We start from the raw sequence: 25,686 nt of genomic DNA, 5'->3' as shown, positions 1-25,686 counted from the left end.
TCCCCCAAAGACTCAAGCCAGCCTTTCCACAATATCAGACAAGTCTCAAAGAACAGTATAAGCTCAATAAATGTTACCTGACTGACACAGCCTAAAAACTACAAAGTCATTTAAACATGATCTAAATCTAAGCATCCAACTGAATGTATCAAGATCTTAGTGATCTTCTGGAAAAGCTACTGTCTCTACTAAATCATTTAAATCCTTGAGGTTCAGTCACAACAAAAATGGGCTCACCACCTTTTCTACATCATCAACCTCCTCACTCTGGTAGTCAGAAACAATATCCACAATGTCATCAATAGAATCATCGGTTTTCTCATTCTCCTCTTCCTCATCTTCGTCTCCCAAATCCAAAACACTGAAGTCAGCACTGCTTCTTCCACTCTTCTCTTCTTTTGGTTGTATCTGTTCTCCTGATAGCAGTAAATGATCTTGAAAATGTCCTTCCCCTCTGCTCCTTTTTGTAGCTCTCCTAGGAACAATGGAGATGGCTGCAGAACTAGAAATCTTACTCCAAGAATCACATTCAGTTTTTAAAACTCTGGTACTCCCAGCAGTTCCACTTCTCCCAAGTAAATCAGAGATGACTTGTTCTTGTTGAAACACATCTGAATTTTCCTGACAAGTCTTTGTTTCTTTAATTAACTGCTCATCTGCCTCTTTCTTGCATTCTTGTGAAGTTCCAACACATTTCTGGGCCAGTGGGCCCTTCAGGGGTTTTCTCCATCTCTCCTTAATACTGTCCTTCAGAGAGTCTCCACATCCCTTCTCCTTGGCCTCTGGCTGTAGATTAGACTGAAGCTCTGCCACTGTGCTCCCTGATAATCCGAGTTTACATTCTTCCTTGGAGATTATTGGAAATTCATTTGGTTTTTCCTCTGGACTGTCTAATACTTTCTGCTGTTCCACTTTCACATTACCAAGTTGTTTTTTAAGCTGCACATTACTTACACTTTGGACTGTCATATTACTGGATTTTTCAGAAATGGTCTTAACTTCTAGAACAGTCAGTTTTTCTTTGGAACTGTTCTGATTCCTAACTGGATCTTCATCAACATCTTTACAGTCTTCGCCTGTGTGTGACCCAGTGACACAGGACTGCTCAGAAGGCTTAAGAGTTTCAGGACCTTCCTCTGTAAGGGATTCTTCATCTAAATGATCGCCCCCATCTCCCAAGGAATCATTCAGGGTTTCTTCTAAGGCAGTAGCTCCTGAGTTTTGCTTTATTACATTAGTCTCAGAGTCTACAGTTTCTCCTTCTGACTGTAGGGCCTTCTTAGTCTCCTGCTCTCTTTTTAAAAAGCTTGTTTCATCTTTCTGTTCTGCATTCTGGGATTCTCTCTTCATCTGAAGAGAAGCAACATGTTGAAGAATGGAGCTGGGAACAGGTTTTTGTCCTGGGAGCTGCAACAAGGCGAAACTACCAGACTGGAGAGGAATGAGGCTGGCTGTCCCAACAGGCTGCCCTCCAGAGCTATAGGTTATTTTGGTTTCAGAGCCTGTTTTATTTGCAAAGCTTTGTGGTTCAGGAGGGGAAATCCTCAGGGTCAATGTACCAGACTGAGACACAAAACTAGGTCCAGAAGAAAGCAGTGATGGTGCCTGAGTGAAAACATTCACTGCTGGAGAAGACCCAACAGCCTGAATTACAGGACTCATAACAGAGAAAGCAGAGGATGAAGCAGAAGATGGCGGAGTCTCTGAAGGCTTGGAAGGAGTGGGTAACCGGATTCCCATCACAGACCCTGGTAAGAAAAAGAAGACTTTAAGTCACCATTGCCCATATCAAGACTTCCAAGGTATGCTTTTCTTTTTGGACAGGTGACTCTAAGAGACTAAGAAAATCAATTCTGGCATATTACCATTCCATATGGCTAAATGATTAAACAAAGGAAAAACTCATTAAAGAGATCTGTATTGTTATACCTGGGTTTCGAAACATGACAGGCTGTAAGTTGGGCTGGGTATTAGACCCTCGAAGCTGATGCAAAGGGAGGAGCTGGACAATCTGCCCATTAGGGTGCCTGAATAGGTTCATTCCACTTGGGCTCCTAATAGGCTGCAAGACCATCCGATGTCCTGGAAGTTGTGTATTTGACACAGGTCTAAGAGTAGGAGAACCCTGCTGCACTGGAATCAACAACAATCGAGGTCCAGTACGTTTCACTGGGTTAGGAGAGACCTGTGGAGTAGCCACTGGAATCTGAGGCGCATTTTCTGAAAAACAGGAAATGGAAACATAGTATTAGAATTTCCCTTAAACATACTTAAGAAAAAATTATTGACAAGAGATCTCACCATGCTACAAATAACTTCTAATTTGAATTAAAAAGCTGGTGAAATCCTGTACCTCTATGATACACTTAATAGTCCTACAGCTGAAAACAATTTATCTTAAACTTAAATATTAGCCAGACATTGCAAGACCTTACATTTAAACTGGTAAAAAAAAAAAAAAAAAAATCAATTGTCAAGAGTTGTATTTAAACAGATAATACTTCTGCCTAATAAAAAACATAGGCTGGCCTCTAAATCTGGATTCTCCCTAATGCTGAAGAGACCATTCAAGATGAAATTCTCTTCAACTTTAAAATTCAGGCTGTTAACACTTAACTAGACTTATGACAGTTTCACATATCATATTAAAATATCATAGTCAAAAATTAAAACTCATGAGGTATAAGAAACTTCTTGGTTTTTAAAATTCACTGACAAATAAGCAAAGTGTAAAGACTTGTGGAAATTATTTTTCATAAGGAAAAAAATACATACCCCCAAAAAATGGAATGAAATTAAGAGACATCAAAGAAGCAGGGAAATAAAGCCTGGTTAGAAGAGGCAAAAGATAGTTTTAAAACAAACAGAAAAAGCAAAAATTTAATGCAGAAGATGGAATTAAAAGAGATTTCAAACTATCAACAATACCTAAAGATTCACTTTAATGTTTGGAAGAGATATTTAAAAATGCTAAAGACATGGGGAAAAAATATGAGTAATCTACAGATTAGATTTCTGGACATGGGGATAAAGAGGTAGGAATAACGATAATAATAAGCATAAATGAAACTGGTCTAACATTACCATTCAAATTAGTGAACTTATTTAACATTATTAATAAATCTTTTAACTTGTCACTAAATAGAAAAATCAACAGATTTAACTTAACATGTGATATCCTATTAGATAGGCACCCTGCCCCATGAAACAAATCAAATTTCTAAAACAAAGTAATACTCAATATTAACATGACAAATTATATATATAGAGGACCCAGTACACTTGAAAATGAAATAAAAAACAATGACCAACCTGTTCATGAAAAAGTGTACAATTTAAACAAAAACGTTTCTTATGTGAATTAAGAAAACATGTTTGAGCATTAATTTCCTAAAAATTTCTACTTAAATTTTAGTGATTCAAATTAAATTACTCCAGTTCAGAAAATGAGAGCAACCTTCAATACACACTGTAATAAATATGACATCGTTTAATGAAATGTGAGAAGGGCAAGAGAAAAAGAAGGTAAGTCAAATGAAAAAGTCACAGATATTTCAGTGCCCGAGTTGGGATCCTCTTTATAAACCTAGAACAAAATTATACACATTTCCTTAGAAGCAGCAGTTATCTAGGTCAGCTCCATTTGTAAAACAGCAGATAAGAAAATCTGTTAACATTTCCTCAAGTAATACAGAAGACACTAGGTTTTAGGTGGTATATGGATATAGAATAAACTATGTCAGAAATTCCCCTTCCAATTTTAACCTTTTGATTACATATAGAAGTACCAGTCTTTATGTCTTTAATATATGCCAGTATAATATTTTCTAGCTTTCTTCATTAATAGAGCAAGCCATATACTAAAAACATATTATAGGAGCTAGCTAGAATTTATTATTTTTATTGTTTCCATGTGTTTATTTATGGGATTAACCTCTACTTTGGCAAGTAATGTTGTTTTCCAATTACAGTAAGATTGCTTTTTTAAAAATACACTTAAGTAAACAAATGAGTTGATTAAACGAACACATTGTCAATGTAGTACATGGGAATGAGAGCAAAATACATAAATGTATAACCAGAGTGACTGAAATCTGAGAAATAACGAACAACAAAAAGCTCAATGGTTTTATTAGTTTCATTCATGACAGAATTAAAAATAAAAGAAAGGTTGGAATCCATATAATTTAGAAAATATGACTAGTTAAAATGACAAGATTTAAACTGATGTTTTCTAAACCATATGTATGAAACCTTGAGATTCAATAGGAAATCAAAGCAGCTTCATCAACAATGACCTCACTTCTAAGATGATATATTAAAATAACATTTTTATAACTTTTATGTATTTATGAGAAAAAGCAGAATATAACTCATTTAATATTGTAATTCACTTTTCAATGGATAAATCCAACTTATGAACTAACTCCCGAATCACTTCTTTCCTAAAATATCAATAGGGATTTGGACCATGTCACTAAAGGCAAAAATATTTAGGAATAAAAATATCAATAACCAAGACAAAATTACTGACAGCTATTTATTTCCCCCCTTTATTTTAATTCATTTATTTTTTATGGTGACACTGGCTAACGAAATTTGGTTTCAGCTGTACATTTTAACAGTAAGGCATATATATATTTGCATTGTGTGTTCACTTCCCATAGATTTCTTTCTGTCACCACATATTTGACCCTTTTTGCCCCACCTACCTTCCTCTTTCCCCCTCCTCATTTATTTCTCTTTAAACCCTGTCAGGTCTCTCACTCTTTTCCACAGTAATTATTCTTTGAGTACACTAAGAAAGCTACTTACTTTAGCTGGTTGAATTAAGATATAAAAATTACCAAGTGTGGGCTATTTCTATATCAAATTCACTTAACTTAAGTCAATAAGAGAAAAAAAATTTAACTAAAAAGTTAATCAACATATAATAGAGTCCTAAGCAAAGAAATATCTCATTTCTATTTCAATTAGTTTGTAAACAATTACTAAGTAGAATAATGTCAGTAGTATATGAGAGTCAGGTTGTTTCACAAATGATTTTTACTAGGCAAGAGGCCCTAAAATTTTATTCCTCAGCAAGAAAAAGAAAAAGCCCTCAGCTTGGCTGCAGTATAGGCAAAAGTCCTGTGATATCTTTTTTAATTAAAAAGAAGTACCAGCCTACTCTACTCCCAAAAAAGGGAAGCCCTACATTTGAGTTCCCTCCTCAGAGACGTGCACCCCTAGCTCTCAGCACACAGCAAACCACGTCCACTTAAAGGTCTGCTTTACTGCCTCAGAGCTCCACTCCCATATGCGTTATCTCAGTATCCTTCAGCCAGCATTTCCATTCTAATGTTGAGTATTTTTAATATCCTGAGGAAATCGCCAGCTCCATCTATCGAGGCTGTTCAATTTAAATCCAAGGTACCAGTTATGGTTTTTATTCATGCTCTGGATGACAAGGTTGCATAGATTTTCAGTGATTTGTCATAACTCTATATTAAACATGAACTCTATTATTTTCATTGTTCAAGTTTTGTAGAATGCTAAAGTTTTCAGGAATACATGTACCATGTTATAGCCCCTGTTATCCTGATATATTTATAATTCTATCACAACCACAAAGTTATGTGAACAGCTGTATAGTAAACCACCTAGTAAGATCTAGGCCTTACCTGGTCTCTGGCTCACTGGTGGACTCCCATCAATTCCTGAGAGTATAATGGGAACAGAGCCAAGAGATGAAGTTGGTGTGGTCACCATGGAGGAAGATGCAGCTGTGGTCACCACGACTATGGAGGTGGAGGCAGTGGAAGCAACAGGAAGAGTTATGGTTGGAGGAGATGCTACCAAAGACTTAGGAAAAGCAACTGAAGCCACAGGGGTGGTTATCCCAGTTGTTTTGATAAGGTTCACAGTGGCTGTAGACTGAGTAGGTGTTACAGGGGTGCTGGTATTAGTTTCAGAGACCTCAACAACCCCTGAAGTGGTGGCACCAGAAGTATAAGTAGTTTCTTTAATTCCCACGTCAGAAATAGCAGTCATAGGTGTCACAGCAGTAACATTCTCTAAAAACACTTGAGGGGTGGTAGTAGTGACAGCAGCAGTTACAGGGCTGCACACCTGAACTGCCTCAGAAGAAACCACAGGTGTGACGACCATTACTGGAGAAGGTCTGATACTGAACTTCTGTGGCCCTGTTAGGGGTTGGGGTGTGCTAACTCCAGGTATCTTCTGCTGCAGGGCTCCAACTTTACTCATCACAAACTGTGTGAACACACCACCAGGAGAGGGTCGAGCCGCTGCAAATAAAAATTTGCAGGTCAAAAATCTTCAGTTCTCATATTTTATCCTCTTAGTGATTGTGTTTATCAACATTTATTGTGTGCACCACTGGGTCAATCTCTTACAGGTACTACCTACCTTCATTATATGTGCCAATTTCTAGCCACAGAAATCAAACACTTCCCCTTAACCCAAACCAAACCTTTATAATGCTAACAAGAAAGGGATTAAAATTTGGTGTTCCTACTAAAAATCTTTGTCTATGCAATATAGTCAAATTGCCAGGACACTAAAAAAAGACCATACAGCAGTACACAATTTCATCACCTAAAACGGATAAAAGATTTTTTTCTAACTCTGATTTTAAAACTTGTTTCCATCACTTCTGTCCTAGTACCTCCATCCCTTTATTGCTATCCTCTTATAAAAGTTAAGTTTTACATATTTCTGAAATGTATGAAGATATTTTTCAAGAGAGGGCAGAAGAGGACTGTTTATTTTTAAAATCACCATTTAAAGTTACTTTTTAAAAAAGAGATAAAATGAGTTCTTTTTAAGGCACACAATGCCTACCCTCCCATCTTCACACAATTCTGGCATTCGCCCATAGACTTCAATTTCCTACTAGAGAAAAAATACAGTAATTGACACTTTTACTTAACATTTCTAAATAGATTTGAAAAAACAAAGAGGAATTCAATAAACTAACTCTATATATTCTCAAAGCTAAAATACAAATGTTTTCAAGAAGGTAATTTATTACAGATTCTAGCACTGAAACAAGCAAAAGAGGTTTTCATTCACAGAACAGGGATGAATAAATAAACGAGTCCAAAATTGTGGTTTACAAGCACCTTCTCTATACTTTAAGCCTATACTAACTCAACTCACTTTGATTTTGCTAGCTCCTTAGTTTTATGAGTTCAAGGGATATACCTATCATTGGTAAAAAAAACACCAGTCCTGACTGGAGAAATACTAAATCAAGGAAGTATCTTTAAGAACATGCCTTCTCTTTTTAAAAACAAAATTAAAAACCTAAAAGTCTTTTCTATACAAATAAAAGTCTAAAAGTCTGGGAAACAACTGTGAAACTAACTAGAGTTCAATTCATTTAGTACTGTAGGTCATCAGAAGAGTTACACCTCAACCAAAAAAAAATTGAGCAAGACAGACATCAAGAATAAGAATGCCACATTCTTTATTTCTCTACGTTTTACAACCTCCATACTGTATCCACTGGCCCAACAACAAGTCGCAGAACTTTTAAAAATATATATATATAGTCCAACTTACCAATTGGTCTTTTTGCCGGGACAAATGCCTTCAGATTCTTCCCAGGGTGATTTGTTGTAGTGCCGGAGGAGGATGCCGTTTTGGAATTGGGTGTTGAAGGCAACAGGGTACGTGGTTTCCTGGATGCAGCCACCTTGGCATTGGATGCTACCTTGGAGATGACAGTACTGAGGGTTGAGAGGTCCAGGACTGAGGGTCGCAACCTGCCTGTGATATAAGCAGCTAGCCTATTGGCTGGATGCAATGCCCCCATCTGTCCCAATAGCAACTTAGCCTGCGGGTAACTCTTACCATTAACCTGAAACAAGTGGCAAAGAGAAATTCTGTAAAGATAAAATTCTCTTGCTTACTCATCTCCCTTGACAGGGGTTTCATTTTAACAAGATATTAAAAGTCTATCTTTTAGATTTAAAGGGAAAAAGAAATGGTCTTTTCCCATTTGGTATAATCAAGAGGTGTTTAATTAGATGAAAAAAAATGCTGTCATCTGATATTCTGAACTGATCTCATCCTTCATTTTGGTAATTGTGAAACAAATCTACATCTTAGATATGTGAAAGAGATACAGTGAAATCTAAGGAATAATACAACTGTTTTCTTGTTAAAAAGCACTTCTGGTTATTAACACTCATCAACAAAAAATAAATAAATAACTGTTACACAGAATCTCTGACAAGACCAGAGAGGCATAATGAAACCCCCTCACAGGCTTCTTTGAGGAATCCTTCAGATTTGGGAAGAATATGGTATACCTACTTTAATTTTTAAGTTTTAAGAAAGCCATTGCTACAATAACCTAAGTCACAAAGTCACCTTAGTTTTTGGTTTTCTAAAAACTTAACTTTGAAGATATTGTCTTCATCTCTTAAATAAAACTTTAGCTCAAGATAAATACCAGTAAAACTTACTGTAATTTTAGAAATAGTCACTAAATTGTCAGAAGAAAGTAAATCAATGAATAAATTATTTTTCTCTACTGCCTGAGTTGACAGACTTCCCATCTTTGTAGCAGGAATAGTATTTTTTAAGAAAAGGAAAAAACACAAAAACCTCCCAAGTTTCTTACCCATGTTCCCTAAGTCATATTGCTGGATGACTAGAGAAGACATTCTTTTCTGTCCCTCTTTTACACCATTTTAAAGGGGAAGGGTATAGAATGAGGTGGTGAAACTACTACTCTCTCAATAGGGTGAGGAGAAAGCTACAGCAAAAGCCACTCTCTTCAAAGACACAAAACGTAATTACTCTTTGCTACTGAAATGAAATTGTGATTATTCCCAGGTAGAGCAAGAATAGCTTTGCCTCAGTTTGGTATAAAGAATGTGATCTTTCCATCCCACGGTAAACTTTACTATATGGTTTTCATAGACTCTGTCGAGTCCAGATCAGATACCCCTATCTGCTCCTTTGGGAGGTGTTCTGAAGACCATGAGCAGTTTTCTCAAAGCCTACAGTGGCCTGACTGCTTATGTGAATTCACATTTTATGGTGCTTTTCTGAGCCCTAGCCAATAGAAGAGAATATAATTTCTATGCCTGTTATTTTAGGGAGTCTAATCTCTCTAAAAATGACCTTAAGTAAGTCTCTGCTCTCCAAGTATCGATTGATAAATAAAATAAGGAGAAAACACTGTTCTCCTAATCATTTAAAGAGTTTAAGAAATACAGTGAGAAGCAGTTCTATAGAATAAATTGCAATGAAAAGTTTCTGATCAAGAAGATAAGCCATATTATTATTGGCTTATTATTGGAATAGTCCTTAACCCAGAGAATGGGTCAAGCTAATAGATTTAAGTAACTTTAGCAATGTCAGATACTTCCACACATCTGCTATCTCTGATATAAAAGTGCATTAATGTCAGTGAGCAAGAGGAGAAAACTTTTGTGACTATGATCACATTTTAATTCAGGACTTCTCTTTCCAAAGGATTTTCTATATGCCAGAGTAATTTTATTAATATAACTTGCCTGAATTACTAAATAGTGAGGACAGAGATATCTGTCCTACAACAATGATTATACTGGTAACCTTATATGACTCATATAAAGCAAAAAATAAGTAAATTGTGGCTTATTTTTTAAAATATTTTTATGTATTTGAATAACATCTTACTAAATAAAAATTTTATCTAAGTTTCCATATATATTGCCTATTTTAAAATCAAGTTCGCCTTGTTTTGTTTTGAAAGCTGCCTGCTAAAAATAATCCCATGAACTAAACTAGATCCCTTACTGTCCTTGCTTGTTTGTCAAAGTATCACTTAGAGCCCAGAAGATAAAGTTTAAGAGGAGCAGCTTTCCAGGAAGACTAGAAAGAAAATTATAAGCAATAGAGGGCACTACATTTATTTATAAATATGCCAAAAATTCACTCTAGGTATGCATCTAATCTAAACCTATTACAAAAAGAGATGATTTTGTCACCCAGTTCCCAAGAAATATGAAGATAAATGATGTAAGAGCCACAAAGGGCTCTGAAAAATCAAGATGTTACCTAAATGCAAAAAGGTGCTACATCCAGATTAAAGATAATTCTCACCTGGATAAGCCCAGATGTGCTTGAACTGGGTTTACGTTTATAGGCCACAAGCTTCCCTGCAGGAGAAAGCCCTGCATAAAAGGGCAGACCTTTGCCTCCATGTAATCTCTCCCTCACTGAATCCAGGGCATCTGTCTGCACAGGAGAGATATCATCCATTTTCCCAGGGGATAATGGACCATCAGGAGTCTCTGATCCAGATTTCTCAGCCATATCATCTTGGTCTTGACATGATGGCATAGAGATTTTCACACGAGAAGAATAAACAGGGGGGTTCTTCTCACCCCGGCTCTTTCGCTGAGAAGCCAACTCAATGATGAAGCTGCCCACCTTAAGTGATTGTGGCATGTTGCTATTGATGTGCTGGGATAAGATGCTCAAAATCTTGTTCCGATCCTCCTCCCAGTTGCAGTCTGAGATGATTTCTATCAGTTTGGTGGGACCACCAGGAGACCTCTGATGCACATACGAGGTAGAAGAGGATTCTCCTTCATTGCAGGAAGACTTCCAGCTCTTTTCTGATAAGGAGTTGACAGATGTTTCAGTATCACAGCATTCTGTACTGAACTTTGATTTTTTTACTTTCCGTTAAGTTCTCAGAAAAGTACCAGTGATATAAAAATTCAACCCAGTTTCCCATTCCCAAGTACTTGAAGTGGTAATTTAACATTCATAATTTAGGAGTTTTCCAGGAAAAAGATTTCAGAGAATCAGACTATAATTATCTTCACTATACTGCTGATTCAGCTTTCTAATAAAAAGGTCGTCCCACTGAAGACTGCTCTAAAAAGCTGTTAACTATTACATAAGAAACTGTTACCTTGCAAACAAAGCATGACCTATAACCAAGGTTAAGCTTATTTAGTACAGTTTAGTGTTCTGCTATCCATATAGGCAAAGCAAAAATACTTGTAAGATGGTTTGTAATATGTGATAAGCAGAGTCTACCCTAAAGAACAGCAAGAGAGAGTGTTCTGGTTTTGTTTTGTTTTAAGTGCACTCTACCTTTAGTTTCTATTGCAAATACTTCTGAATTACTTTTGTGCCTCTAGATATGATTGCTCCACATCTACACTGTGTGCAGACTCACGGCAACATGTTAACCAGATGTATATTTCATTAGACACCTAGCTTTCCACAGGAGAGCCTCCCAACCAAAGTGCTACAGTTAAAGGTATACTATGACACAGATATCCTCCAGCCTTCAGGATGGTCATGCTCTCAGGTAGGATCCCTCCACCCGAGCAACCTGCTCCACTTACCTTGGTGTGCTATCGAAGCATTTTCACCTACTGTGTATACCATGCCATATAAGAAAAAAAAAATGTTGGGAAGCAATGTTGTTTAAATGTCTCAAGTCTTAGGAAGCACACAGAAACAAACTGTTAAATCCTTAGACACTACGTCTCGACAAAGTAATTCTAGCAATAGCCTGCTAGATAAATCAGTTAATATTCCTTCCTTTCTCCTTCTGCACTTCTCCAATAGCAACAGCTTATAATATCTTAAGGGAAAATTTCAATAGCTAACGATGCCAATGTTGCTGAGGTTTAAAAAGAGATTTAAAAAGGAAAATCATTGACCTCATCCTAAAGGTCTCTTGCAACATGCCCTATCAATAAATTAATTTTATTTCTTAGAACAGGAGTGATAAACAGACCAATTATAGGAAAAAATTATAATTTCTATTTTTAGGAGAAGCTGGAAACAGATTAGGTCACCATACTATGGATTGGTAATTTTGCTTTCCCCTCATTTTTATTATAATCCACACCTGAATAATTACTATCAAATGATAAGATCTAGTTTTCATGCTAACCTTGTGATCTATCAGAGTCATCCTCTAGGTCACAGGTAATTGATTTCAAGGGCTGCTGTTCAGAATCAGGCTCCTGAAGAAGAGAATAACACAGAAACACTTTAATGCAACACATGTTTACTATCGACAGAGACTAGGACATAAGTATTAAATCTCTCAAAGCAAGAAACAGCAGAAAGATTAAAATGGCAATAGCTTCACATCTCTAAGCACACCACCTGCATTACTATAATATTATACAGCCCTTGGCAAAAATAAGTAGTCCTGCTCTGTAATGTACTTGACAGTGACAGATCACTATACTTTATAGTGTATTCTAGTAAGAAAGGAAAAATATTTGATATTTAATGGAACAAGCTTAAGTTTTTTACAAAATTCACCTATGTGGAAAGATCCTAATCTTAAGTGATTTAATTAAAACCAGAAATGTTTAAACTTTTAAAATTACTCCATCATTAGAAAGAATAATACGTTTAATAAGTACAAGGGACTGTTCTCCAGAGTAAGTATGTAGAGAAACAGATAAACTGATATACACATCAACTAAGCCTTCTCTGCCCCAAAACAATTACTCTGACTTATTCTGATAATAATGCAAATTCTAATACCACCAATAGTGAACTGGAAGTTAAAAAGAGAAACTATGCAATAAGCAATTCACCTTTGCACTACAGTTCTCGGGACTAGAATGACATGAGCCCTGCTGCTGAAATGATAGGGATGGTGATGGTGACAGCTGTCTCTGCTCCTCCTTTTTTCGTTCATATACTCGAACTCGGGCACAAGTCATCATACTTTCAAAGTACAAGTAGACTGGATCCTTGTCCTCTTCCCGAATCTGTAAGTTTCATACAACAAAACATTTCACACACTGGGAAAGAAGTCTCCTGGACTCCAAAAAGAAAAAGATGTTTAATTTTTCTATTATAACACTTGAAATTTTAAAATGCAAACTTTAACGTTAAATAGTACAAATATAGTTCATATGTGCTGGATCTTGCAGAAGTCAGAAAGGATAGGTTCTCTATTAAGAAGTTTCATATCACACCAGAGCAGTGCTTCTCAAATGATCTGTGGTGAAGGATACATTTCTTAATTACCAGTCTAACATAGACTGATACGTCTGCAAAATACAAATGTAATTACTAGAAAAATAAAAACTGCTAGGAAAGCAAAGAACTTGTAAAATACAAGCCCAAGTTTTTTTAATATTAGATTTAATAAATATAAAATGACTACTGACTTGCTGGAAAAGTTTCTAATATTTACTCTTATTTTCTATACATACTCATGTCATCACAGAATGGTAACAGTTTTCGGTCAGCACTGTTACAGAGACTATAATGAATAGTAGTATTATACTAAAGGATCTTTCTTCCAACTTAATGGACTGGGAAAAATGAAATGGATTTAATAATCAGAAATGCTTTTCAGCTCTTTTACCTATCAGTCTTCGCATAGTCACATAAACTATTATTTTAAATCTTGAACTTTATTGTTATTATTGTATATAAAGAAATTTGCTTTAAGATTTTTTCTTAATGGTTTTCTACTAATATGTACAACTCGATTACTCAATATACTACACTACAGGAATAAGTATCTTTAACAGAGTTTTGCAAGTCATGTTGTTTAAAAAATTCATCTTTATATGATCTAAAGAGAGATTTGGCTATACTGAAGAATACAATTATGCACCTCTATTTTTATGACATTTGTTAAGTGCCAGCAACTAAACTGATTAAATCAGAAAGGAGCTGGCTTACAAGATATTACCTGAAAGCAAAATGATTCACAGAATATAAACTGAAAATTAGTTGAAACTCATCAATCTTTACAAATGATTTCTGCAACTTTCAATAAAAGATGAAACTCCAGGCTTACCACAGGATTGGGTTTGGGAGTATATGCCCGTGCAGGTTTAATTCCAGAGAGCAGTTTGCCCTTCATAGCAGTAGATAAAACTTCTGGCTGAGGCAACAACAATGGTTTTGTAGGCTCAATGACAGAAGGCGTTGGGATATAAACTGGCTCTGGATCTACTTCACCTTCTACTTTCACCCACAATGGGTAATGTCGAACAGGCTGTTCAGGCTCTGTTTCACATATAGCTTCACAAGAAAAAAAAAGGTAAGATTTTAGGTGTCTTTGGCAACAAAAAGTTCACTGAGGCATCACCAATACAAAATATACTCCCCTCATAAAAAGCAGTAACTCTTTAAAATAATACCCCCTAAAATACCTTTAGTTACCTTCCTGCACCTTCATTCATTCATTCATCTATTGACTAAATAATATGTATCAGATGTTGTTTCGCACAGAAGTAAATTGAGCACAGCCATCTTGCCCTCACAGTTTATAATCCAGGAGGAGAAAACTAATAAACATATAATCAAATAAGTGCCATGCAAAAACATAAAGCAGGGTAAGGAATGAGGACTGAACAGGAGATCCTATTATATTTAGCACAGTCAAAAAAGGCCTTCCCATTCTATACTACACTTTTTCATTTCACAAACAACAAAAAATTACTGAACCTTGCTATGTACTTATTCTAAGCATTTAATGTGTTTTAACTCATTTGACTGTCACAGTAATTCTTGAGATATTATTCTCATTTGGCAGATGCTGATATTCAAGGGAATCTGACAGTAAGAAGTAGAAGAACAAGGACCAAAAACTATTCAATCTGGCTCCAGAGACTGAATTGTTACTGCTGCCTTCTGACAACAAACTGATTCAAAAGATAGCATGAACTCGGCATAGGAGCACAAACATATCAATAGAAAAGCAATAAAACCCAACTGAAATGAAATCATACTATCTAGAAGTTCTACACAAAGGAAAACATGCATTGACTACTTAACAAAATGAAATGAAGGAATCTAGAGGCTTTATTCTTTATTCTTTAAGCATATGGCCAGCCAGCAGGCAATCCCAGAGCTACAGAGAAACAAACATTGTATTTTGCATTTTAATGATCAGGCCTCAAAGAAGATATAGCTAGTTCCATGCCAAAGAGCCAAAATCTTTGCCTAAAATCACATAAAATGTGACTGAGCAGCATTTCGCACTTAATTCAAAGACTTAGTTCAAATAATCTTTCATAACAAAGGAGAATCCAAACTGCTACCTGATTTCCTAATAAGCGTATCTTCTCTGAACATTGAGACCTCATTAGTGAAAGAACAACTTTGTATAAATGGCTCCTACTACAACTATCACCATTCAGAGCATAACCACAAAATGTTAATAAAGACTTAAAGATTAAAAAAGGGAAAGGGAAGAAAAACCCTTCAGAGCCAGAAAGTGATTGAGCCAGTTACTTAGCTACTTAGCAGTCTCTTACCCAATTTTTATAACCCAGCTCATTTATCACATCATTCACCAAGACTTCTAAGACCCAAGTATTCATTCATGTATAAATAAATATCTTAATGCTTACTATGTATCAAACTTTGTAGATATACTAATGAACAAAATTGACAAAAATGCCTGCCTTCATAAAGTTTACATTTCAGCTGGAAGGAAGAGGGCAGACAGGCAATAAACAAGACAACTAAAAAAATATGTTGGATTATGGTGAGTACAAAAAAAGCAAAGCAGAAGAGAAGGGAAATAAATACTTATGTAAAGTATGTATGTATGGGTATATATTTTGAGGAGGAATGTTGAAATTTTAAAGAACGTAATCAGGGATACCCTCACAATAAAGGTGGTATTTACAGAGGCCCTATACCATCCATTTGGTAAAAACTTTACTGTCTAGTGCTGCTAATCATCTCAGATACATATTGAAACTATTACAAAAAATAAAAGTGCCTCAGGACAGAGGTCTTTGACTTCTTTAAAATATCTTTCAAGGATTTTTTAAACCTCCATAAGCTAACCATTATACTAAGTAAAGGTCCCTTTCCATCTTTTTCTTTTGTAATAGCTACAAAATACACCGTACAGTACTTCAGAAGGAAACCTCTTAAAATGTCTTAAAACATTTTACTCCTTCATTGGGAATTAAAGACAACTCTAAAGTTTTGACTATGGATAAATGGTGGTTCCAGTAAGTAGGAAAAATCAAAAAAGGAGCTGACCGAGAAGGGTAAAGTTCAGTTCTGTTAGGACATGTAAGACAAGAGTGACAGTAACATAATCAAACAGGTAAGTAATCAACACTGCTCAATGAACATAGGGGAAATGTAGATGATTTCAGTGAGAATTTTACAGAGAATAAAAACATAAAAATGGATATGGAAATCAAAAAAGGGAACCAGTCAAAAATGAAGAACATATTATCTGAGATGAAGAGTACATTAGAAGAAATCAACAGAGTGGATAAAGAAGAGGATAGAACCACTGATAGAGAGAATAAGGAAGCCAAGGTCATCCAATCAGAACGGCAAGAAAATAGAAACCAAGACTATAACAATAAATTAAGGAGCCTATGGGACGAAATTAAATGTAAAAACATCAGGTCATAGGGGTACCTGAAGGGGAACAAAAAGTTGAAGAGCTATTTGGAGAAATAATGATGGAAAAGCCCTAACCTAGTGAAGGAAATAGATACGCAACCCCAGGAAACTCAGAGTCCCAAAAAAAGATAAACCCAAAGAGGCCCACAACAAGATGCATCATAATTAAAATGCAAAAGTTAAATACAAAGAGAGAATCTTAAAAGTAGCAAGAGAAAAGCAGTTACCTACAAGGGAGCACCCAGAAGACTGGCAGCTGATATCTCAAAAGAAACTATGCAGGACAAAAGGACCTGGCACAAAATATTCCACGTGATGAAAACCCAGGATCTATGACCAAGAAAGAATTCTTTATCCACCAAAACTATCATTTAGAATGGAAAGACAGATAAAGAGCTTCTCAGACAAAAAAAAAAAAAAGGCTAAACAAATGTATCAACACCAAGCCAGTATTACAGGGAATGTTGGAGGAACTTCTTTAAGAAGAAAAAAGATATATCAAAAATGTGAATAAAAAATGGTACTAGCTGCATTCCTATCAACAAGTACCTCAAATGGAAAAGAATTAGGAGCTCCAACCAAAAGAGTGGCTGAATGGATAAGAAAATAAGACCCCCACATGTTACCTATAAGAGACTCAATTCAGATTAAAAGACACAGAGAGACTAAAAGAAAGGGGACAGAAAAAGATAGTGTCTTGATGGACTTAGAGGGTACTGCACTGAATGAAGTTAGCAGAGTAAGACAAGTATCACATGATTTCACATACACGTGGAATCTAAAGAACAAAACAATGAAAATGAAAACAAACTCATAGAAACAGAATATTTTGAGGGCTACTAAATGGAAGAGGGGTTATGGGGATGATGACAAAAGGCAAAGGAAGTAAGAAGTATAAATGGATAGTTACAAAACAGACATGGAGATATAAAGTGTAGCATAAGGAAATAGTTAATAATGTAATAAATATGTAGGAGGGAAGAGGGGTACTAGATTTAGTGGTGTGATCACTTTTTGAATTATACAGATCTCTAATCACTATGCTTTACAACTGAAACTAATATATTACTGTACGCCAACTACACTTGAAAAAAAAACTCATTGAATTGTACAATGTATATAAGAATAACTAATTGTTTATTATATTTCAATAAAGCCAAGGGGGAATGTTGAAATTTTATCGAGATCATATATATATCATATATGTATTTTCTACATTATCTTCTAAAGGTTGTATTGTTTAGCTTTTCATAATAAAGTCTATAATCTACCTAGAAATTATTTCTATGTATGGTATGAAGAATAAAGTCTCACTTTTCTCCTTATGGATATTCAATGATCCCACCACCATTTATTGAAAAGATTGTCCTTTCCTTATTCCTCAGCCATTTTTGTCAAGCCAAGTATCAATATGTTTGAATCTATTGTAGCCTCTCTATTCTGTTCTACTGATCTGTTCACTTTAAACTCAAGCCAGTATTGCCCTGTCTTAAATGTGATAGTTTTGTAAGTTTTAACAACCAATAGAGCAAGTCCTCCCACCTTATCATTGTTCAAGATTGCCCTGGCTATTTCTAGGTCCCTTGCATTTCCATATAAATTTTGGAATCAGCTTTTAAAGTTTCACATAAAAAGCTGTCAATACTTTGATTAGGACTGCAGTGGAATTACAGATGAAAATTAGAAGTAGACACTCTAACAATATTCGGTTTGCTTGTTAACAGTTTTTAATCAAGAATGGATGTGGAGAGGATTCTGGGAAGACAGCAGAGTAGGTAACAACAGGAAATTTGACTCTCCTAAATAACAACTGCAATGGCTGAATCTAATGTTAACTTAGAACTCTGGAGTCTGTTGAAAACTTGCAACTTCCAGGGGAAGACATGGACAGTAAACTGTCATTAATTGTGATCAATTTCAGCCATTATCACATTAGCAAATACCCACCCCCGCCCACTACATGGCAAAGAGTTGTGCATGCATTCCTGGAGTAGCTTGCACAAAGCTTATGGGAGCCAGGGTGGGCAAAAGGACCCTGTCCTCAAACTATAAGAGACCTCTGCTCTGATTACTGCTTCTGATCACAGAGGTGCAGACAAAGAGGCAGGCAGCCACCATTGTTGCACCTTCCCTCCACTGCTAAAAGCCCTTAACCCTCTGTCTTAAATGACTTCCAGAGGATTTAGAGGGCCAACACCCTTTACCGTCCCTCCGTTTTCCACTTTTGCTCTTTCAGAAACCAGACATTAAAGACTAGAACATTCATAAACAACTATACATACAAGGAAAATTATAAAGTGACTGTGTACGCCCAAGAAAAGGCTCAGAAAAGACTTCAGGAGACCTTAAGCTTACAACTCAGTCAGATTCTCAGCACAAAGACAGCCTACATCAATCAAAAAAATAAAAAACAATAACAAACAAAGGAGCAAGCAAAACCCTGAGGAAGGAGAATCAGATTTCCATAGATACCACATTATTAAATTCAAATGTCCAGTGTTCCAACAAACATCACAAGGCATGTAGAGGAAACTACAGCCAATTCAAAGGAAAAAAAATCAACAGAAACTGTACCTGAAAAAGGACCTAATGACAGCTATACCAGACAAAGACTTTAAAACAACAGAATTAAAGATTCTCAAAGAAGTAAAGGATGTGGAGAAAGTCAAAAAAACCTTACATGAACAAAATGGAAATACCAAGAAAAGAGATACAAAACATGAAGGCAAAAGAAAATCCTAGAGCTAAAAAGCACAAAATCTTATAATGAAAAATTCACTAGAGGGATTCAAAGTCAAATTTTAACAGGCAGAAGAAAGAATCAATGAACTTGGAAGATAGTACAATGGAAACTATGGAGTCTGAGGAACAGAAACAGGAGATTGAAGAAAAGCAACACCACTGAGCAAATCAACATATACATCATGGAAGTTCCAGAAAGACATAAGGTCAGAGAGAATATCTGAACAAATAATGGCTAAAAAGTCCCAAATTTGAGGAAAGACATAAATATAAACATCCAAGAAGGTCAACAAATTCTAAGTAAGATGAATTCAAAGAGACCCACACTGAGACACGTTATACTAAATCTTTGAAAAGAGAAAGACAGAGAATCTTGAAAGCACCAAGAACAAATCATCACATACATGGATCCTCAATGAAAATATGAACAGATTACTCATCAGAAGCTTTGGAAGCCAGCAGATGATGGGTTTATATATTCAAAATGCTAAAAGGAAAAAAAAAAAAACTATTAACCAAGAATCCCATTTCAATCAAAACTGTTCTTAAAGAGTAAGGGAGAAATTAAGAAATTTAGAGGTAAAATGTAAGGAAGTTCGTGACCACTAAACCAGCCTACAAGAAATGCTCAAGAGATTTCTGCAAGATGAAATGAAGAGACATTAGACAATAATCCAAAGCCATATGGAAAAATAAAGATCTCACTAAAGGTAAACAAGGGCAATTTAAAAACTAATATTTTTGTAACAATGGTTTGTAACTGCACTTTGTCTTCTACAGGATTTAAAAGACCAATATATTTAACAACAACATAAAATAGTGTGAAGCCCAGTTTTATGTAACTTTGCTTTTTAATTCCAAATTTTGTTTTCTACATAATGTAAAAGACTAATGTATTTTTTAAAAATTATTACTTTACGTCTGGGGGCACACAATATAAAACATAATACTGTGACAGTAACAAATGAACAGGGTGAGGACAGAACTAAAAAGCAGCAGTTTTTGTAGGTTATTGAAGTTAAGTTGGCAGAAATTCATATTAAGAGTATATAATTTCAGGATGTTAAATGTAATGCCTATAGTAACCACCAAGAAAATAGCTATAGAATATGCATTCTAAAAAATGAGAAGAGTTTAAACATTTAACTACAAAGAAGAGTGTTGAATAATGTTAGTATCCCTCTGTTCACACCAAGGGCCATTAAATGGCAGAAAAATTTTTAAGTCTATTGCGCTGACCAAAAAAAGTATTAAATGCCTAGATTTCATGTATTAAAAACATTTTTTAATAATATATTAACTATAAATCAATTCTAAAAATCAAAAAATCAATTTGCTTACAAAATTATGCTTATATGATTAATCCTTGCAGAACCAATTAATTTGAGTGACTCCTTAGAGTAGAAGGAAATGTAATACCATAAAATTTGTTCGAATTATTCCAATAAAGTAGATTCTTCTTATAGTCTTACTGACTGCTCAAAATTTCACTAAAAATTTTACGGATTCACAGTTGGATCATAATTTTCCTATAAAAATTTTTCCTTCCTGTGTTCTTAGTGACTTCTGGAGTTTAATTCTGGTCAAGGGAAAAAGCATAGGGTAAACACACTAACCAAAAAACTTAAAATAATTAAAACCTAACAAATATACAATATTCCTACTTATGTGGGTGGCTTCTGTAACTTATTATTGTTGTTCTGAAATGGAAAACTGTTGCTTTAAGTACAATATGGGAATAAACTCAGTAAAAAGATATGGATAAAACTAATGATTCTGTATTATATTTCATTTTAAACCTTTTAAATATTATTTATATAAACATCATTTAGGTACATGAAGACAATATCTTATTTAAACACTGAAATATCAATTAGAACAGCCTAGCACTGGTCGCAAGACACCAGAGACCAGAAACAGATCCAAATATTAACAATTTAATTTGTAAACCCATTCATTAATCTAATTAAATATTTTTTTTAAACCTTGGGGATAGAGAGAAATGTTCTAAGCAAGACTCCAAAGACAGAAACCATAAAACAAGACCACCAGACTTAACCATCTCTGGTTTTTCCTTTTTTGGGAGGAAAAGGGGGAAGAGAACTTTGACAAAAATTAAAATATAAATTACAAAATGACACCCCAGACCATATAAAGTGCTTGGAAATAGAGAGGAAAAAAACAAACACAGCCACTCCAATAAAGGTTAGCAAGAATTCAAAAGGTCGATTTACAGGACAACCTGGAAGACATGGATAAATCCTTAGAAACATACAATCTTCCAAGGTGGATAAGAAGAAAATTTAAACAGACTACTAATGTGAAATCAAACCAGTAATCAAAACTATCCCAATAAACAAAACTCCTAGACCAAATGACTTCACAGGTGAATTTTACCAAACATTCAAAGAAATTAACACCTTTCCTTCTCAGACTATTACCAAGAAAATGAAGAGGGAAGGCTGCCAAGCTCATTTACATGGCCAGTATTACCCTTATACCAAAGACATTACAATAAAAGAAAATTATAGGTCACTATCCCTGATGAATATAGATGCAAAAATCCTCAAAATACCAGCAAACTGAATTCAGCAAAATATTAAAAAGATCATATACCACGATCAAGTGGGATTTATTCCTAGTACAAAAGGTTTGTTCAATAACCACAAATCAATTAATATGATACACCACATAAACAAAATGAAGTGTAAAAATCATATAACCATATCTATGGCTGCAGAAAAAGTATCTGACAAAATCCAGTATCCATTTATGATAAAAGCTCTCAGTCAAGTTGGGATAAAGGGAACAAATTTCAACATAATAAAGGTTATATATGGCAAACACATAGCTAATACACTCAACAGTGAAAAGCTAAAAGCTTTTTATTTAATATTAAGGAACAAGAGAAGGATTACCTGGTTTCGGCACTTTTATTCAACATAGTGGAAGTCCTAGCCACAACAATCAGACAAGAAAAAATAAATGAAAAGCATCCACATTGGAAAGGAAAAAGTAAAACTGTCATTACTTGCAGATACATGACACTAGATAGAGTCTACCAAAAAACCATTAGTACTAATAAATGAGTTCAGTAAAATGGCAGGATACAAAATTAACATTCAGAAATCAGTTGCATTTTTATATCTCAATAATGAATTATTAGAAAGATAAATTAAGAAAACAATCCCATTTATAATTGCATCAAAAATAAAAAATACCTAGAAATAAATTTAACCAATGAGGTAAAAGACCTATATTGTTAAGACATTGAAGAAAAAAACTGAATATACAAATAAATAGATGTTACCATGCTCATGGATATAAGGAATTAACATCATTAAAATGTCCGTACTACCCAAAGCAATCTATAGATTCAAAGCAATCCCTATCAAAATACCAATGGCATTTTTCACATACTGGAACAAACATCCTAAAATTTATATGGAACCACAAAAGACCCCAAATAGCCAAAGTAATCTTGAGAAAGAACAACAAAGTTGGGGTATCATGCTACCTGCTATCAAACTATACTACAAGGTTATAGTAATCAAAACATTATAGCCCTGGTATTAAAAAAAAAAAAAGAAGAAGAAGAAGAAGAAGAAGAAGAAGAAGAAGAAGAAGAAGATGAATAGCTCAATAGAACAAAATAGAAAGCCCAGAAATAAACCCATAACCTATATGGTCAATTACTCTACAACAAAGGAAGCAAGACTACACAATGGGATAAAAAGAGTCTCTTTAACAAATGGTGTTGGGAAAAATGGACAGATACATGCAAAAAAATAAAACTACAGCACTTCCTTTCACCATATACAAGAATAAACTCAAAATGGATTAAAGACTTAAATGTAAGACCTGAAACCATAAAAATCCTAGAAGAAAATATAGGCAGTAAACTCTTTGACATCACTCTTAGTAGCAGGTTTTGTTTTGTTTTGTTTTGTTTTGTTTTGGATATGTCTCCTCAGGCAAGGGAAACAAAAGAAAAATAAACAAATGGGACTACATCAAACTAGTTTTTGCACATCAAAGGTAACCATCAACAAAACAAAACAACTGACTGTATGGAAGAAGGTTATTGGCCAATGATACATCCGATAAGGGGTTAATATCCAAAATATATAAGCAATTCATACAACTTAACACCAAAAAAACCCACAAATAATCTGATTTAAAAATAGGCAGAGGACCTGAATCAGACATTTCTCCAAAGAGGACATACAGATGGCCAAAAGACATACAAAATGATGCTCAATATCATTAACCATCAGGAAAATACGAATTAAAACCACAATGAGATATCACCTAACACTTGTCTAAATATCTATCATCAATAAATCAACGACAAGTGTTGCTGAGGATGTGGAGAAAAGGGAACTCGTGTGCACTACTGGTGTGACTGCAAACTGGTGCAACCACTATGGAAAATAGTATGAAGTTTCCTTAAAAAACTTAAAACTAGAACTACCATATAACTCAGCAATCCCATGTCTGGGAATTTATCTGAAGAAATCCAAAACACTAATTCAAAAAGATATATGCATCTCTATGTTCGCTGCAGCATTATTTACAATAGGTAAACAGCTATAGAAGCAATCTAAGTGTCCACTGACAGACAACTGGATAAAGAGGAGGTGGTAATACATACAATGATGTATCATTCAGCAGTAAAAAAAAAAATGAAATCGTGACATCTGCAACAATATGGATAGACCCAGAGGGTATCATGCTAAGTGAAATAAGGCAGATAAAACCAAGTACATATGATTTCACTTATATGTGGAATCTAAAAAGCAAAACAAACAAAACAAACACTCGTAGACACAGGGAACAAACTGATGGTTGCCACATGGGAGGAGGGATGGGGGACTGGGTGAAAAAGTGAAGAGATTCAGAAATACAAATTGGCAGTTACAAAATACTCACAGAGATGTAAAATACAGCATAGGGAATATAGTCAATAATTTTTAATAATTGTATATGGTGTCAGGCAGGTACTAGACTTATCAAGGTGATTACTTCATAAGTTATACAAATGTCTAGTTACTATGTTGTACATCTGAAACTAATATAATTTTTTAACTAATAATATTGTATATCAACTGTAATTGAAAACTTTTTTTTAATTTAAGGCAATTTATAGAAAAAAGTTTATGACAAATGGTCAGTAAACCTATCACAGAAGAAATATAAATTTAAAATAAGATATCAATTTCTGACTATTAATTTGAATATACAGTGTTAAAAGAGTATAGAAGAATTGGCACTATACAACTATTGGGAAATGTGTGATTGATACAACATCATAAATGCTTAAAGTACACTCATTGTACCAGTGATTCCACTTTAATAGCTTATCCTGAACAAAGATGTTCATCACTGCACTACTTATAATAAATAAAACCAAAAAAGGCTAAACGTCTAATCAACAGAACTATAATAATATGAAGCCATTAAAACTAAAATTATAATATAGATCTACACTTGCTGATATGAAAAGTAAAACATGATTTTATATTCAATTTCTAAAAGTTATGATACCACATATACGGCAGTACCTTTTCTATAAAAAATATGTGCATGTATACACACAGTAGATTAACAGAAAATCAGGAAAGAACATACAATTAAATATTTATCACCCAATGATGAAAATAAGTACATGGCAAGTAATAGCAAATAAATGTAACTTTTAATAAAGTAAGAAGAAACTCTCTTCAATTACATGGTAAAATTATACTCAACATATTTAAATAAAACAAAAAGGTAAGAGCAGAAAGGGAAAAAAAATCAAGAATGAAATAATATGTAACATGGTCTACATAATATTTTATCAAAAAATAAATAAGCTTTGCAAAAGAGTATATAATGCTCAACTCAGTTATGCCCTTACTCTGTCCCCAAATCTCCAACCTCCTGGTTAATGGCTCAAACCATGACCAGAGAATTCTGTTGCAAATTTCTTCTTTTAGAAAATAAAATGTTAGTTAACTTGATTACAGTTATTCACAAGTACACATGTCAAATCATGTTGTACACTTTAAATATGCACAATTGTATTTGTCAATTATACCTCAATATAACTAGGGGGAAAAAAAGAAAGTGATGGATTATACTGATCCATCAAAAAACATTCAAAGTACATTCAAAGAACATGGGAGGAGGGGGAAAAACAGAAAACAGATGAAGTTTCAAAGGCATTCTGGAAATCTACATGAGAGAATGATTCAAATTAAGTGCAAGAAAAAGCCATCTTCAAAAGAAAACTTCCATTCAAAAAAGGGGTGTGTGGGTGGGTGGGTGGGTGTGTATGTATCTGTAACACACATGTCATACAGAAAGCATTTAAGGATAATAATAATTTCTTGAAATTCTTATTTGAGCACAGATCAGGATTAAAGTAATACTAATACTATTTGAAATAGCTTTTCAAATAACCATACTTTTCTGTTAAGGGTGGAAAATTTTCCCATAAGCCAGCATTAAGAATTTACTCCTGATTCTGTTAACCAGGGTGTGGTAATCTGCTCAAACATATCCTAA

At 34.6% G+C, this 25,686-nt stretch overlaps 1 protein-coding gene across 15 annotated transcripts in view; it reads right to left on the bottom strand.

The window, feature by feature from the left end:
* MGA (MAX dimerization protein MGA) overlaps positions 1-25,686 on the bottom strand; it is a 126,251-nt gene that overhangs the window by 14,369 nt on the left and 86,196 nt on the right. For 8 of the 15 annotated variants that reach the window (XM_036238242.1, XM_036238243.1, XM_036238250.1 and 5 more), the window contains exons 10-17: positions 13,811-14,037; positions 12,588-12,764; positions 11,927-11,999; positions 10,108-10,625; positions 7,570-7,867; positions 5,664-6,290; positions 1,930-2,220; positions 241-1,748 (exon numbers count right to left, since the gene is read on the bottom strand). In XM_036238242.1, coding sequence (XP_036094135.1) covers positions 241-1,748; positions 1,930-2,220; positions 5,664-6,290; positions 7,570-7,867; positions 10,108-10,625; positions 11,927-11,999; positions 12,588-12,764; positions 13,811-14,037 — 3,719 coding nt within the window. The remainder of the gene's footprint in view (positions 1-240; positions 1,749-1,929; positions 2,221-5,663; positions 6,291-7,569; positions 7,868-10,107; positions 10,626-11,926; positions 12,000-12,587; positions 12,765-13,810; positions 14,038-25,686) is intronic. The other 7 variants (XM_036238249.1, XM_016152276.2, XM_036238251.1 and 4 more) reach the window with 6 other exon arrangements.

This window comes from Rousettus aegyptiacus, unplaced genomic scaffold, assembly GCF_014176215.1.
Source record: "Rousettus aegyptiacus isolate mRouAeg1 unplaced genomic scaffold, mRouAeg1.p scaffold_m13_p_3, whole genome shotgun sequence".
Taxonomy (NCBI): domain Eukaryota; kingdom Metazoa; phylum Chordata; class Mammalia; order Chiroptera; family Pteropodidae; genus Rousettus; species Rousettus aegyptiacus.
This window is presented reverse-complemented; position numbering and strand designations above follow the sequence as displayed.